Below are 16,926 nucleotides of genomic sequence, written 5' to 3'. Positions count from 1 at the left end.
GTACATTTAGGGAAAGAATTCCTGTGATTCTCAACATTCTGAGCTACTTATTTGAAGAAAAAGTTGGCCATGGAGCTTCTTCAATAGCAGGCTGATTACCTACCTAGATTTTTATTTATAGTATAAGCAGGTAAAACATGTTTTATTAATTAATGTTTTATTACTTTTCCATTTTATTTATATGATTATCTTTCTTCTGTTGATTTATATACAAATAAAATTGGATGTCTTTGTGACATCTAAATGAAACAAAACTATATCTATATTTAAATAATTTTTGATGTGATAGCAGAGCTTTTATGACCTACTTGTGATATGGCAAAGTTGTTTGGTAAATTATTTTTAAAAATAAAATTAATAATTTTTAATAAATAACTTTTTAGTTTGGAGATACCTATTTATCTATGTAGATATAGATACGTATGGATAAAGATATAGAAATACATACAGATATAAGTAGATATTATAGAACCAAATACCTAACATTAATTGACTGCTTTCTCTGTGACATACTCTTATTTAATTTCCACATTTTAAATAATTCCAATTTCGTAAAATGTCTCTTACTACTTTAAGTGTCTACAAACACTGCATATGCAGATGTTTTATATGTTATTTAGCCTGTCCCAACCATTACAGGCTATTTTAATATTTCAGGATTATAAATAGTGTTTTGGTGAATTGATGTAAGATACCTTTACACACAAACATTTCTCCTATTCCAATAAAGTTTTAGAATTGCTGGTGTCCTATAATCTTTTGAATTTGAATCCGTGGCAGTCATATTCAGAGTATTTTTATTATTTTATACGACCGTGTAGAATAGAATTTAGAATGAATGGATTGAATATGGAAGCTCCCGGTGTTGTCCTAGATATCACTGATTACACACGCACATAAACACGAGTTTTGCACACGGAAAACTTTTTAACTGAAATAATCTCATCCTTTGAATTATAATGCCTGTTTTACTTCTATTCCAGGGTAGAGGCTCAAATAAGATATATATGTAAAAGTATTTTTGAAGAGTAAAATGCAAAATTTAACATGCAATGTTTTTATAAAACATATACAAGCAGCCATTGCTTAACTATCTGAGAAATATTTGTGATAGTCATTTAACTGATGTGTTTACTTAATAAATACTTACTAAGCACCTAGGTAGATTTGGCCGCATGCTGGATATTTAGAGTATAGTGGTAGGAGGGAAAAGGAAAAAAAAAAAGACAGTTTGCCCTCTTGAATTTAGAATCAAATTAACCAAGTATCTGATAGTTCAGATTTATAATGCTATAAGCTTTTTATTGGTGAAATTGCCTTTTGTGTGATAGGAAAAACTGATGAGAAACTCTTTAGCTTTTAATGGATGACAAAAAAATACCTTCATATATCGTGTGCTTGCGATGCCTCTTTAAAGAGAGGGTGTATGGCCACAGATTAGAGAAGCCTGAAAATACAAATCTTAGATCAAAGTGGTATTTTTTTATTTTAAAAGTTCTTATTGTGCATTTAATATTGTACTGGCAAAATGATTGATATTGTTTCCTAACTTTGAGTTGAATTCTACATAGTCATTGTGCTTTAAATGAGCAGGTTTAAAATTTGAATATAGCGTGGACAATTATTTCAGAGAAAGCTTATTATTGTCCCTTTCCCATTTGTTTTTTAATCTGTGTTGTTATTACTGTTTGAATTTACATGACTTGTTTTTTAAAATTTGTTTATATTCAAGTGAGTTAGCACACAGTATATAGTCTTGGTCTCCAGAGTAGATCCCAGGATTCATCACTTCCATGTAACACCCAGTGCTCTTCCCAACAAGTGCCCTCCTCAATGCCCATCACCCATTTAACCCATCCTCCCCACCTCCCTCTAGCAGCCCTCAGTTTGTTCTTTGTGTTTGAGTCTCTTATGGTTTGCCTCACTCTCTGTTTTTATCTTGTTTCTCCTTCCCTTCCCCTATGTTCATCTGTTGTGTTTCTCAAATTCCACATATGAGTGAAATTATATGATATTTTTCTTTCTGTGTTTGACTTATTTCACTTAGCATAACACATTCTAGCTTGATCCATGTTGTTGCAAATGACAAGATTCATCCTTCTGTATCTCTAAGTAATATCCCGTTGTGTATGTGTGTGTGTATATATATACATATATATATAGAGAGAGAGAGAGAGAGAGCGCACCACTTCTTTATTCATTGACCAGTCTATGGACATTTGGGCTCTTTTAATAATTTGGCTATTGTTGATGGCACTGCTATAAACATTGGGGTGCATGTGCCCCTTCTAATCAGCATGACTCATTAAGGCCACCTAAGAAGTTAAAAAATTAGGGTGATCCAGGAATAATTTGGGAATTTGACATTCCTGAACCTTTGGCCTTCTATTCTCAGGAGGAACTTTTCCAGAAGATTTTTCAATATTATTTACAATAAAACCCAAAAAAGGAATTCAGTCTTTCCTTTTATCTATATATAACGAGCATGGTATTCAGCAAGTCGGTGTTGAGGTTGGGAGATCACCTGTTTTCCTGTTTGAAGACCACACTGGGAAACCTGCCCCTGAAGACTATCCCCTCTTCAGAACCGTTAACATCGCTGACGGGAAGTAAGTAACATAATAATTCAATGTTTTCACCATGTTGAAAGCAATTATCTCATTTAACCATTCAACAAATATTCATAAAGTATGAAGCAGTTTTTTCTAGAGATTAGAGATACGGCAATGAACAAAACAATAAAATACCTAATTGCACATAGTTTCTTTTAGTCTGGGTAGACAACGAGGAAGATAGGAGATGGTGGTGGAGGGTGCAATTTTAAGGATTGAGATCAGGGAAAATCTCACTAAGAAGGTGACTGGTGAAGAATCTGGGGTGCATGCCTTGCTAATAGTATATACTATTATATACTAACTAATAGTATACTAACTAATTATACTAATAGTATATACTATTCCAGGAGGAGGGGAAGCAAATACACAGCCTCTGATTCCAGGTGTGGCTGATTTGTCTAAGCAATGTCAAGGATACCCACGTGGCAGGAGCAGAGTGGGATGATGAGGATGAGCCATGGGAGGCCAAATGGTATAACGCTTTGTCGATGGGTCTAACACTTTGGGTTCTATCTTGAGTGACATGGAAGTCACTGTAGACTTTTTGAGCAGAGGAATGACCTGACTTGACTTGCCTTTTTTTCAAGCATGTTAATATTGACAATCATAAGAAGTTTTCATAATGCTTGATATGGGCTATGTACTGTTTGAAGCACTTTATACGTAGTCAACTCATTTAATTTTCACAACTCTTTGAAGAAAATAATGTTAATAAACCCATTTTACAGAATAGGGGACCGAGGCACAGAAAGTGTAAGCAACTTGCCTGAGATCATATATTTTCAAAGTGGCGGAGGTAGTTAGGCTTGATAGTAACCATCATACTCTTCTGAAAATCATCCTGAATCTGAATTCTGCATTGTGAACATTGCCTTTCACTTAGGGAACAGCTAAATACAAATAAATATTTGCTAAATTTACTTGGCATTTTATTGCTGAATCTAGGCTTCTAAAATTAGCCTGATCTGAAATATGACATTTAGTCATAAATGTAGGAAGGAAATGGCCATGCAGATGAAAAAAAATCCACACTCAATGTATCTTTGTCAGCACCATGGAGAAAACTTCATCTTAGTGGCAGGAAAAACTAGGCTTTTATGAGCAATTTAAATACTATCCTTAATAATGAATATGAAAAATGATGCTATGACAATAAATCAGGGTAAGGAATTTAAGGGGATGCTGTTTTCAATAAAGCATCTCTTTGATATTGTTGCACTGAGCAAAGGCATGTTGAAAGTGAAGGAGTGAGCCATGTGGGGATAGGGAGGAAGAGCACTTCTGGCTGAGTGAAGAACATGTGCAAAGGACTGCAAAGAGGCAGCAATGTGGCTGGAGTGTAGGGAGCGAGAAAGCAAAAGTTGGGCGTGAGGTCGGCGGGCCAGAGGACACTCCTGTGAGGCAGAGTAAGGACTTCAGCTTTACTGGGAATAATACCTTGTTTTTAGCAAGGAGACTTTATCTGACTTGTGTTTTAAAATGGTCACTGGGGCGCCTGGGTGGCGCAGTCGGTTAAGCGTCCGACTTCAGCCAGGTCACGATCTCGCGGTCCGTGAGTTCGAGCCCCGCGTCAGGCTCTGGGCTGATGGCTCAGAGCCTGGAGCCTGTTTCCGATTCTGTGTCTCCCTCTCTCTCTGCCCCTCCCCCGTTCATGCTCTGTCTCTCTCTGTCCCAAAATAAATAAACGTTGAAAAAAAAATAAAGTTAAAATGGTCACTACACAGTTGCATGAGAGTGGAAGCAGAGACCATTAAGGAGTCTAGATGAGAGAGCTTCCAGATTGGGTAGTTGAGACACACTGGATTCTGTATATACACTGAGTAAAAGATTTTCTGATGATGTGAATGTACTGTGTACAAAAAAGAATAATTAAGAATGGTTTCATATTTTGATAATTATATATGATACCATGATTATGACATATCATTATTATCAGAGCTGAAATTAATCAACAATAAGGTCAAGTTTAGAGTCCTAATCAACTTTTAACAATTGAATTCATTTTTATTTTCTGTTAATGAAAAGCACATACTTACAATAGTGGAGATGGTTTAAGTTGAGACACAGGCTTCTTGGCAGAAATATGTGTAAATTTTACTCTCACAGTATTAAGTGGCTCCAAAATAAATCTTTGCTTGATTCAAACTAAGCAGACGCCTATGCTAGTTGAATGTGCTATGGAAAGACCAAAGATTAAGTGTATATGGAAATATACTTGGTCCTCATCAGTAGCCATGCCAAGTCACATGAAACAGACATTTTAGGAAGGCTCCTGCAACTTTTTAGGTACTTTATTTTATGGATGTAGTCCTAGACACTTCTGCAATATTAATCTAGCGTTTTTCATTTGGAAAAAAATATATATAAAGCAGAGTGGTTTGCAAAATCCAAATGACGTTCACTCAGTGGTTTATGTTAGCACCAGATAGTGTTAATAAAACCCACCATTTTATAGTAAGATTAGGGTATATATGTTTCCACAGAGCTGGCCATGTCTACCCCCTAAGCCTGTCATCGCTGCCCTGAATTAGCTGGAGCAGTAGCTTCAGAGTGAATTGAGATTCTCATTCCACACATGCGTTGACTATGCTTTCTTTCAGTGTTCCCACTTCCTGCCAACCCTGGAAAGAAGGAGAGATATTGTGTCTCAGTTTTGGATCCTGCCCACAGTAGTGATCTATAACTGTCTTGAAATTAAAGTGGAAAAAGAAAACGAAAGCACTTGAAATAAATGTGAATAAAGACAGAGAAGCACATTGTGTTTTACAATTAGAACGTTCAGTTGTTCCAGATGGAGCAGTCATTCAATAAGTAGACATACCCTTTTACAGTTCATCTCAGGGGATCTCTAGAGCAAAAACAGAACAAAAAAATTAAGTGGAATTCCTTTTGGAAGAAAACATTTACGTACATAGAAACTATTACTTACCTCATGTCCCACCCCTGATCTCTATCACATATACTCATCAGGACATGGTGAAATTAAGCTTTTGTTGCAACAATACAAAGTGTAGCAAAGGATGGGCACTTCCTTATCAGCATAGACAGCCACCCCTGGTGTGCATTTTATACCACTTGTACCCTTTTTAGTATCTAGCACTATTCTGGGTAAACAGTAAGTCGTCACTTGTTAACTGATTAATAAATGAGCCTACTTTTTGTACATTTTCAGCTCACTTTCACAATTTAAAATACATTGTATTTTAAAATGAGTAATGGTGTGGCAACAATATCTTTGAAGCTTACAAAGGAATTGGCTTTTTTAGGTGGCATCGGGTCGCAATTAGCGTGGAGAAGAAGACTGTGACAATGATTGTTGATTGTAAGAAGAAAACCACAAAACCACTTGATAGAAGTGAGAGAGCAATCGTTGACACCAATGGAATCACGGTTTTTGGAACCAGGATTTTGGATGAAGAAGTTTTTGAGGTAAAAATAAATCAAACGTTATTTGAAGCTGAATATTATTAAATCAGATGAATTGAGCTAATAACTGTAACAATCAATATATGCTATAAAGCGAAGTTGAAAACGAAAGGATGACCTACTTTCTTCCCCTGTGGGTATAGTGGTGATGTTTTCTATTGTTCCCTAAGAGAATGAGTACACAATGATGGCTGTAACGACTGGGAAACATTACAGACATTGGTTGATTTGAACACAGGCATGCTTTTCTCTTGGGAAGGGCAAATGGCTTTACTTTTGGTACTTTGTATTATTTTCCTTGGAGAAAAGAACATTTTCTTTGCTTCCTTCTCTGGGAGATTAATTTAAGGAAATGTACAAGTCAGGTATTTTGCTTTTCTCTGTTCTTCTAATGTCTCTAAGGTATAAAATAGAGATCATATTGCAAAAGCTGAACTTAGGTCTTTAAAACCACTTTTTAAATAATGTCAAGGTCATAGTAAAAAGTTTTCCTCCAATTATATTTCACCAATTATGGTAATTACATTCTTTCTTTATTTCTTCAATCATTGGATCTGGTAATGCATGCTTTAATTTTCATTGAGTCAATTATTAACATAACAAACAGACTGAGTCCTGATCCCACAAAAGGATGCACTCCTGAGACATCATTCAGTACTCTGATCATTGTTTTTATCCAGTTTCTGAGTAATTTATTTTTCAAAGTGTAATAAAGTAAACTTCTGTGGTATATAACAGATTAATAGACAAGGTTTACACAGAAGATTTTCTGTATTTGGATATACACACAGACAATGTGTATGTTCATAGAAAGAACAACATACATTCCGAGTGTCAGTAGAATGTTGCATTCCTGTACTTCTATACATAACCTATGGCATAATTTTAAATATAATTAACATTTGTGACACTTTCAGGTTAATTGAGATTCTGTTTGTTTCTGATTTTTCTCTACTTGTAGGTACCTAAGCCTTTGACTCCAAACAAAATGTTTTAACACATTATATCATACTAAATTAAATGATAAACTTATTCAGGCAATATATAATAATATAGTCTCAGATCTTCCAATATCATCTATTGATTGCATACAAATGATAATGAATATTTATTTATTAGATGAATATTATAAACAAATTAACTTAATTTCTAGTCTCGCAAAGTTCTATTTTGAAATTAAACTACCTATGAACATCAGTTTCACAGGCTAAATTTATTTTTGTAATACACACAACCTTATTTTCCAGGAACATAAATGAGTAATACGGACAAAGTATATCAGTGGATGGTTTCATTTCATATATTAGTTTAGTCTATTGTTATACATAGTTACAGAGTCTATGAAACTTAAAGCAATGGAAATTAAGAGTAAATTTTGTTCATCATAAGTGATAAGAATATACACAGAAATACAAAAGAGGGGTGCCTGGGTAGCTCAGTTGGTTAAGCGTTTGACTCTTGATTTCGGCTCAGGTCATGATCTCACATTTTGTGAATTCGAGCTCCACATTGGGCTCTGCGCTGACAGTGCAGAGCCTACTTGGGATTCTCTCTCTCTCCCTCTTCTCTGCCTCTCCCCTGCTCTCTCTCTCTCTCTCAAATAAAAAAGTAAATAAATTTAAAAAAATTTAAAAAAAGAAATACAGAAGAGAAAAAATATAAATATGTTATATAAATAAGAATATAAATAAAACATGTATGTTAATACATATCAATTATTAATATTCTCAAAATTTACTGCCCTGAAAGATATTTGTTATATGTACATGTTGATTATGTCTCTTTTTCATACAGCTCTTCCCCTCTTACTCCTGAATCCCCACATACAGACTATACACCCCTTTCTTTGCCATACACTACATTCATACTCACTGGGGTCCAGTTTAGTTTTTGAATTAGGATTTTAGGCTATCATAATATGTTCTTTTTTTCAAAATAAATAATTGAACCTGATGTTGCATCTTTTAAAATATGTAATAATAGCCTCTGTGTTTCATAAGCTGATTACAGTATCAACTCCTAAAATACATGAAAATGATTTCCGTGAAGTATTTCCATATGTTTTTACTACTTCTAACCAAACTACCTCTGGTCAAGAGGGCCTCTAGTAAATTACCAAAGACAGATGTACTAGAAGCAAAGATTATTATATATTCTTTGATTAATTCTTAATTTTCTAATCCATAATCCACAATCTAAATCCTGGAGTAACTCCAGCTGTTTATTTGGAGAAACTGCTAAACTACTAAGAAGAATAATTTTTAAAACACTCATTATTGAATTCTTTAGGCGTGTGATAGTGAGTAGTGAAAATAAGTTTATTATGCAGCTTTGCATCTTGGAGTTTCGTGAAACACTGTGGAGCTTTAAAAAGAATATTTATTTAAAATATCAAATATAAGAAGATGTGGTATATATACATACAATGGAGTATTACTTGCAATCAAAAAGAATGAAATCTTGCCATTTGCAACTCTGTGGATGGAACTAGAGGGTATTATGCTAAGCGAAATTAGTCAGAGAAAGACAAATATCATATGACTTCACTCATATGTGTAATTTAAGATACAAAACAGATGAACATAAGGGAAGGGAAGCAAAAATAATATAAAAACAGGGAGGAAGACAAAACATAAGAGACTCTTAAATATGGAGAACAGAGGGTTACTGGAGGGGTTGTGGGAGGGGGGTTGGGCTAAATGGGTAAGGAGCATTAAGGAATCTACTCCTGAAATCAATGTTGCACTATATGCTAACTAACTTGGATATAAAATATAAAAAAAAATAAATTATAGAAAGTAAAATAAATTAAAATAAATAAAATATCTAGTATAAAAATATAAAAATAACTTTTATTTCATATGAAGTACAATTAGTTTTGAAAAAGTAAATAAATGCAGATACTTCACTGTAAGGTTTATCATTATCACTATATCCAAAGTCATTATACATAAAATTCAACTTTTGTTTCCTAAATTGTGTTATTGTGTGGGTATATAAATTTCAAAAGCAATTTAATCTTCCCCACTTGAAAAAAGAATATGAAGAAAAGAAGTAATTCAAACACAGATTTTTAAATCAGAATAAAACTTTCTGACTCCTTTTATGAAATTAGTTCGTCTTATCTGAATATGATGTTAATATATCATTCTCTAAAAATTTACTCAAATACTTTTATTTTCATTTTGTTTTACATTATGGTATCTGTCTAGACTTTTGAATCTCTACCACTGAATGTGTAGAAGTTAAACTAAAACAATAAGAGATGGGAATGGTACCATGTATGCATATTCTAGTGTTTGATAAACAGTTGTATTGGTGAGATGATATAAAAACATCCGTGAGTTATTATTCTGAAAACTGGAAATGTCATTTCTTTGGAAACAGTATCATTCCAATTTAGATGCAAATTTGTTTATTATATAATTTCATCTCTATCATCCCTACATTACCCTACATTTATGGAATTGTACTGGTATGGAAAAAATGCTAAACATGGCCTTACTTGAACTGCAATCCGAAGATACTTAAGAATTCAACATTAAACAGATAGAAGCAAACCCGATTTTTTTAAAGTATGACGAATTAGTTTATATGGAAATGCCAAAATGAATATATAGAGTCATCATTCAGATTATATAATTTCATCATAGTGGAGTGAATATAAAAATTGACTATGGAATCAGAAAAATCTGATTTTGAATCTCACAATAGCTTAATTATATTTCTGTATGTAATTACTTTATGTAAATATTAATTTCTTATTCTTCAAATGGGAATAGTAATGTAATCTGTCTATAAGTATATATTTTAAAAAATGAGCTCATGTATGTAAAGTACTTAAAATACTAGTATTAATTATACATGTATATGGTTGTATATTATGTACATATGGGTAACTTAATTATGTATTACTATGTAGTTTTCTTAATAATAATGTATTAATTACTTATATTTAAAATCATCTTACAACTATGACATGTCAAACATTCTTTTAAGTTTATTTATTTCTTTTGAGAGAAAGCAAGCTTGAGTGGGGAAGGGGTAGAGAGAGAGAGGAGGAGAGAGAGAATCTCAAGCAGGCTCTGCACCATCAAGAGTTCGATGTGGGGCTCAAACCCACGAACTGTGAGATGATGACCTGAGCCAGAATCAAGAGTTCAACGCTTAACTGACTGAGCCATTCAGCACCCCAACATGTCAAATATTCTTATACATTTTTGATAGGGGTGAGCAACAGTGACCCATATATCAGTCAAAGGTTTTAAGTGGTCTTTTTGTCTTGTAAATGAAGTACTTGAATAGGTCCTGGGTTACTGCTTGTTTACAAGCTGTCCTGCGGGGATTAGATAAATTTTCCCTCCTGAAACAGGTAGCATCTAGGTATAGACCTTAGCAAGCAAAACGTGGTCTGGGTAGATGAATACTTTCAAACAGACATAAAATATCCAGCCAACCCTAATCCACAGCCTTTTGGGGTTTTGTTTTGTTTTGTTTTGTTTGTTTTGTTTTTTCCTAGCTTGATAATACACTTCAAAGATGTGTGGAAAGCTGAATTAGAAAAATAACTACATTGCCTGTATTCACTATCAATAAAATTACTTTTGTAGTCTTTTTTTATTTTTAATTTTTTTAAATGTTTATTTTTGAGAGAGAGAGACAGAGTGCAAGGGGGGACGGAAGGGCCAGAGGCAGAGGGAGACGCAGAATCCAAAGCAGGCTCCAGGCGCTGAGCTGTCAGCACAGACCCCAACACGTGGCTCCAAGTGATGAACTGTGAGATCGTGACCTGAACCAAAGTTGGATGCTTAACTGACTGAGCCACCCAGGCGTCCCTACTTTTGTAGTCTTTTAAACAGGAATTTTCTTCACTAAATATCAAATTATAGCCATTATAACTCAAGTTTTCAAAGCATTGCTATTTCAATCTTTTTTCTTTTTTAATGATCAAAGCAGGTTATTACAAGTCTTTTTTATTTTTAAGAGTCTTCTATCTTTGGGCAGACTATTTCTTTTGAAGCAATGAGAAGAATATAATGACAATTTAAGTGGAAAAACTTGTTGATGAAATTTTTCATTTTTTCAAACTTCTCAGAAAAGATTTTAGCATTCAGTTTTCTTGGGAGAAATCAATGAATAATAATTTATATAAGCTACACAATTTCAGTGGTTTTATGAGGCCAGATAACCTACCTTAAAGTAATAATAGCCATCTCAAATATTCCAGTAAGAATTTGATTACTGCTTTATGATGCCTGTGTATCTTTTTACTACATATATTTTCCAATATATATGCTTTTTAAAAACTTATGTCGGGGGGTGTCTGGGTGGCTCAGTCAGTTAAGTGTACTACTCTTGATTTCTGAGTTCAAGCCCAGCATCAGGCTTTGTGCTGACAGCGTGGGGCCTGCTTGGGATTCTCTGAATCCCTCTCTCTCTGACTCTCTCAAAAATAAACAAACATTAAAAAAAGACCCAAAATTAAATTAAGTTTCATTAAAAAAATTACGTTGGTAGACATGGTTTTCCTATAGAGTGACATAACAGGATGAGGTAGCTTTCCTATTTGTCTACCTTTCCCAATATATATACATTTAGCTCATTGCATCTGAGATTTTTAAACTCTATTTATTGAGATATAACTGAAGTAGAATCAACCGCAAATATTAAAAGTGTACATTTGATCATGGTCTACATTTACACCTCCCATGAAACCATCATAATCAAGAAAATAAACATGGCCATCACACTCAAAAGTTTCCTCCTGCACTTTTATAATCCATCTCTTCTCCTCCCCTAACCCCGGGCAATCACTAATTTGCTTTTTTATCACTATAGCTTATTTATTTTTCTGACATTTTCATAAACAGAATGATACTGAGTATACTCTCTTTAGCTTGGCTTTTATCACTCAGCATAATGTCTTGGAGGCTTATCCATGTATCATATATTTCTTTTTTTTTTTTGCCTTTTTAAAAATTGCTGAGCAGTATTACAGTGTATGAATAAACCACAGTTTGTTCATGCATTCATCCTGTTGGTGGGCATTTGGATCATTTCCCGATTTTGGCTTCTACATATAAAGCTGCCATGAACATTCATGTACAAATTTTGTGTGGGCATTTTTTTTTGTCTTAAAAAAATTTTTTTTTAATGTTTATTTCTGAGACAGAGAGAGAGAGAGAGACAGAGCATGAGTGGGGGAGGGGCAGAGAGAAAGGGAGACACAGAATCTGAAGCAGGCTCCAGGCTCTGAGCTGTCAGCACAGAGCCCGACTCGAGCCTCGAACTCACAGACCACAAGATCAGGACCTGAGCTGAAGTTGGTCGCTCAACCGACTGAGCCACCCAGGCGCCCCTGTTCGCCTAACTTGAATACCTAGAAATGGAATTCTGGGTTATTTGGTAGGTGCATATTTACTTTTCAAAAACCAGAGAAAGTGTTGAACTGCATTTCAAAGTGTCATTAATCATTTTACATTCCCTCCCACAGTGAATGAAAGTTCCAGTTGTTCTGTATCCTTGCCAACCTTTGATATGGTTATTCTTTTAGATTTTAGCCATTCTCAGTGGTTGTATAGTAGTATTCATTGTGGTATTAATTTATATTTCCCCTATAACTGATAATGTCAAGCACTTTTTAGGTTTTCATTGGCAATTTCTGCATCTTTGTGAAGTGTCTTTTGCCCATTAAAAAGTGCTGCTATATTTTGATTATGGACTGTTATTTATTTTTTTATAAACCCTTAATAGTTTGTTTGATAGAGATTTGCAAATACTTTTCTAGCATATGTCTTACCTTTTTATTTCATTAATAGTGCGTTTTAATTTAAAGAGTGAATGCTTTTCATTTTTATAAAGTTTAATTTGTCAATTTTGTGGTTATGTTTTACATGTTTTGTGTTCTAAGAGATCTTTAAATTTTTTTTAATGTTTATTATTTGTGTGTGAGAGAGAGAGAGAGAGAGAGAGAGAGAGAACGAGCAGGGGAGGGGCAGAGAAAGAGGGAGACCCAGAATCTGAAGCAGGCTCCAGGCTCTGAATTGTCAGCACAGAGCCCAACGCGGGGGCTCGAACTCACAGACCACAAGATCATGACCTGAGCTGAAGTCTGCTGCTTAACCGACTGAGCCACCCAGGTGCCCTATTCTAAGAGATCTTTATCTACAGCAAGATAATAAGAATTTTCTCCTGCTATCAAACATACTGTAGTGTTAGGTTTTACACGAAAGTCATGCCTCATTCTGAGTTAATATTTGTGTATGATGTGAGGTAAAGGCCAATGTTGATTGTAGACAAGGATATCCAGTTCATCCTTTATAAAAAATACTTTCCTTTCATTCATTGGATTGCCTTGGCTTCTATGTCAGAAATCATATGTAGTAATACATATGAGTAGATTTATTACTGAACTATTATCCTATTCCATTGATTTGTCTATCTTTTCACTTACGCCGAACTATCTTGATTACTATAGTCTGATATAAAGTTTTGATATTAGGTGAGGTAACTGCTCTTACTTTTTATCCTTTATGCGTGTTGCTTTAGTAGTTTTAGGTTATTTACATTCTATATAAATTTTGGAGTAAGCTTGTTGAATTCTAAAATAAAATTGGGTTTTTAGTTAAATAAAATTTGGTTTTAATTGGAATTTCATTTAAGCTATAGATCAAAATGAAGAGAATCAAACTAACAAACATTAAGTTTTCCATTTCCTGAATATGGTATAATTTTCCATTTATCTTGTTCTTCTTTAATTCCACTCACAATGTTTTCTAGTTTTCAGTGTAGATGTCTGTTTTCCTCTGAAAATAAACATGATATGATCTCATTCCATGTAGATTTGTTGACAATTATTTTATGACCCAGCATGTAGTCTATCTTGGTGAATGGAGCACATGCCCTTAAAAAGAAAGTGTGTCCTGAAACTTTTGGATTGAGTGTTTTATACTTGTAATAGATATTTTAAAGTCTATAAAGAGTTTTCACATCTGGGTTATATGAGTTGGCATATATTATCTGAGTTGGAATAATGGAAATTATTCATTAATACACTTTGGTTTTTAGAGTTGTTATAGGTTCAGAGCAAAACTGACCAGAACTTAGAGGGTTTCCGTATATCCTTGTGCATGTGCATGAGTGTGCACACACATGCATACCCAGCCTCTTCTACTATTAACATCCCCACCAAACCAATACATTTGTTGCAATGTGTGAACCTGCACCGACATATCATTATAAACCAAAGTCAATAGTTTATATTAGGGATCACCCTTGGTGTTGTACATTCTATAGATCTTGGCTAATGTATCATGACATGTATTCACCAATGCAGTATCTTATGAAATATTTTCATGCCCCCCAAATCTTCTGTGCTCTCCCTATTCATCCCTCCTTCTCTTCTAAATCCTGACAACCACGAATCTTTTTAAAGTTTCCATAGTTTTGCCTTTTCCAAAATGTCATAAAGATGGAATCATACAGTTGTAGTCTTTTCAGGTTGACTTCTTTCACTTAATAGTATGCATTTATGTTTCCTCCATATACTTCATGGCATGATAGCTCATTTCTTTTTAGTGCTCAGTAGTATTCTGTTGTCTGAATGTTACACAATTTATTTATCCATTCATCTACTGAAGCATATCTTGGTTGCTTTCAAGTTTTTGATAAATATGAATAAAGCTTCTATAAACATGTATATGCAGTTTTTAGTGCAGACATGGTTTTAAACTCCATTGGGTAAATGCCAAAAAGTATGATTGCTGATACAGTAAGAATATGTTTACTTTTGTAAACAACTGCCACACTGTCTTCCAGAAGACCTATGCCATTTTGCATTCCCAGCAGCAGTGAATGAAAATTCCTGTTGTTCAACATTTGGATATTGGCCATTAAAATAGGCATTAGGAGGCTCCTGAGTGGCTTAGTTGGTTAAGCATCTGACTTCAGCTCAGGTCATAATCTCGTGGTTCATGAGTTTGAGCCCTGCAATGGGCTCTGTGTTAATAGCTCAGAGCCTGGAGCCTGCTTTAGTTTCTGTGTCTCTCTGTCTCTCTGCCCTTCCCCTGCTCATACTCTGTCTCTCAAAATTGAATAAACATTTAAAATTTTTTTTTAAAAATGCATGTGGTAGTATGTCATTGTTTTAGTCTACATTTCCCTGGTGACATGTTGAACATCTTTTCATATGCTTACATGTAATCTGTGTGTCTTGGTTGGTAAGTTGTCTGTTAAGGTCTTCTTCCCATTATTTATTTATTTATTTATTTATTTATTTATTTATTTATTTATTTTAGTTTTGTTTTTTACAAATATAAAGGAAATTTATTTCTTTACAGCAAATGAGATTATTCTATATGCATTGTTCTGCAACTTGCTTTTATCACTTAATAAAATATCATGGATAGTAGTGTAACCTTTTTTTTTAATGTTTTATTTTTTATTTTTTTAAATTTACATCCAAATTAGTTAGCATATAGTGCAACAATGATTTCAGGAGTAGATTCCTTAGTGCTCCTTACACATTTAGCCCATTCCCCCCCCCCCCCCCGCAGCCCCTCCAGTAACCCTCAGTTTGTTCTCCATATTTATGAGTTTCTTCTGTTTTGTCCCTCTCCCTGTTTTTATATCATTTTTGTTTCCCTTCCCTTATGTTCATCTATTTTGTCTCTTATAGTCCTCATATGAGTGAAGTCATATGATTTTTGTCTTTCTGTGACTGACTAATTTCACTTAGCATAATACCCTCCAGTTCCATCCATGTAGTTGCAAATGGCAAGATTTCATTCTTTTTTGATTGCCAAGTAATACTCCATTGTATATATATACCACACCTTCTTTATCCATTCATCCATCAATGGACATTTGGGCTCTTTCCATACTTTGGCTATTGTTGATATGCTGCTATAAACATGAGGGTGCATGTGTCCCTTTGAAACAGCACACCTGTATCCCTTGGATAAATGCCTAGTAGTACCATTGCTGGGTTGTAGGGTAGTTCTATTTTTAGTTTTTTGAGGAACCTCCGTACTGTTTTCCAGAGTGGCTGCACCAGCTTGCATTCCCACCAACAATGCAAAAGAGATCCTCTTTCTCTGCATCCTTGCCAACGTCTGTTTTTGCCTGAGTTGTTCATGTTAGTCATTCTGACAGGTGTAAGGTGGTATCTCATTGTGGTTTTGATTTGTATTTGCCTGATGATGAGTGATGTGGAGCATTATTTCATGTGTCAGATGGCAATCTTCTTTGGAGAAGTGTCTATTCATGTCTTTTGCCCATTTCTTCCCTGGATTATTTGTTTTTTGGATATTGAGTTTGATAGGTTCTTTATAGATTTTGGATACTAACCCTTTATCTGATATGTCATTTGTAAATATCTTCTCCCATTTTGTTGCTGATTGTTTCCTTTGCTGTGCAGAAGCTTTTTATTTTGTTGAGGTCCCAGTAGTTCATTTTTGCTTTTGTTTCCCTTGCCTACGGAGACGTGTTGAGTAAGAAGTTGCTATGGCCAAGGTCAAGAAGTTTTTGCCTGCTTTCTCCTTTAGGATTTTGATGGCTTCCTGTATTACATTGAGGTCTTTCATCCATTTTGAGTTTATTTTTGTGTACAATGTAAGAAAGTTGTCCAGGTTCATTCTTCTGCATGTCGCTGTCCAGTTTTCCCAGCACCACTTGCTGAAGAGACTTCTTTATTCCATTGGATATTCTTTCCTGCTTTGTCCAAGATTAGTTGGCCATATGTTTGTGGGTCCATTTCTGGGTTCTCTACTCTGTTCCATTGATCTGAGTGTTCTTGTGCCAGTACCATACTGTTTTGATTACAGCTTTCTAGTACAGCTTGAGTTCTGGGATTGTGATGCCTCTGGCTTTGGTTTTCTTTTTCAAG

General features: G+C 34.5%; 1 protein-coding gene across 5 annotated transcripts in view; it reads left to right on the top strand.

Annotated features, from left to right (window-relative positions):
- Positions 1–16,926, top strand: part of COL11A1 (collagen type XI alpha 1 chain) — a 215,235-nt gene that overhangs the window by 32,618 nt on the left and 165,691 nt on the right. For all 5 annotated transcript variants that reach the window (XM_027058472.2, XM_053214541.1, XM_027058475.2 and 2 more), the window contains 2 exons: positions 2,396–2,609; positions 5,882–6,044. In XM_027058472.2, coding sequence (XP_026914273.1) covers positions 2,396–2,609; positions 5,882–6,044 — 377 coding nt within the window. The remainder of the gene's footprint in view (positions 1–2,395; positions 2,610–5,881; positions 6,045–16,926) is intronic.

The sequence above is a fragment of the Acinonyx jubatus genome, chromosome C1 (genome assembly GCF_027475565.1).
Source record: "Acinonyx jubatus isolate Ajub_Pintada_27869175 chromosome C1, VMU_Ajub_asm_v1.0, whole genome shotgun sequence".
NCBI lineage: Eukaryota > Metazoa > Chordata > Mammalia > Carnivora > Felidae > Acinonyx > Acinonyx jubatus.
This window is presented reverse-complemented; position numbering and strand designations above follow the sequence as displayed.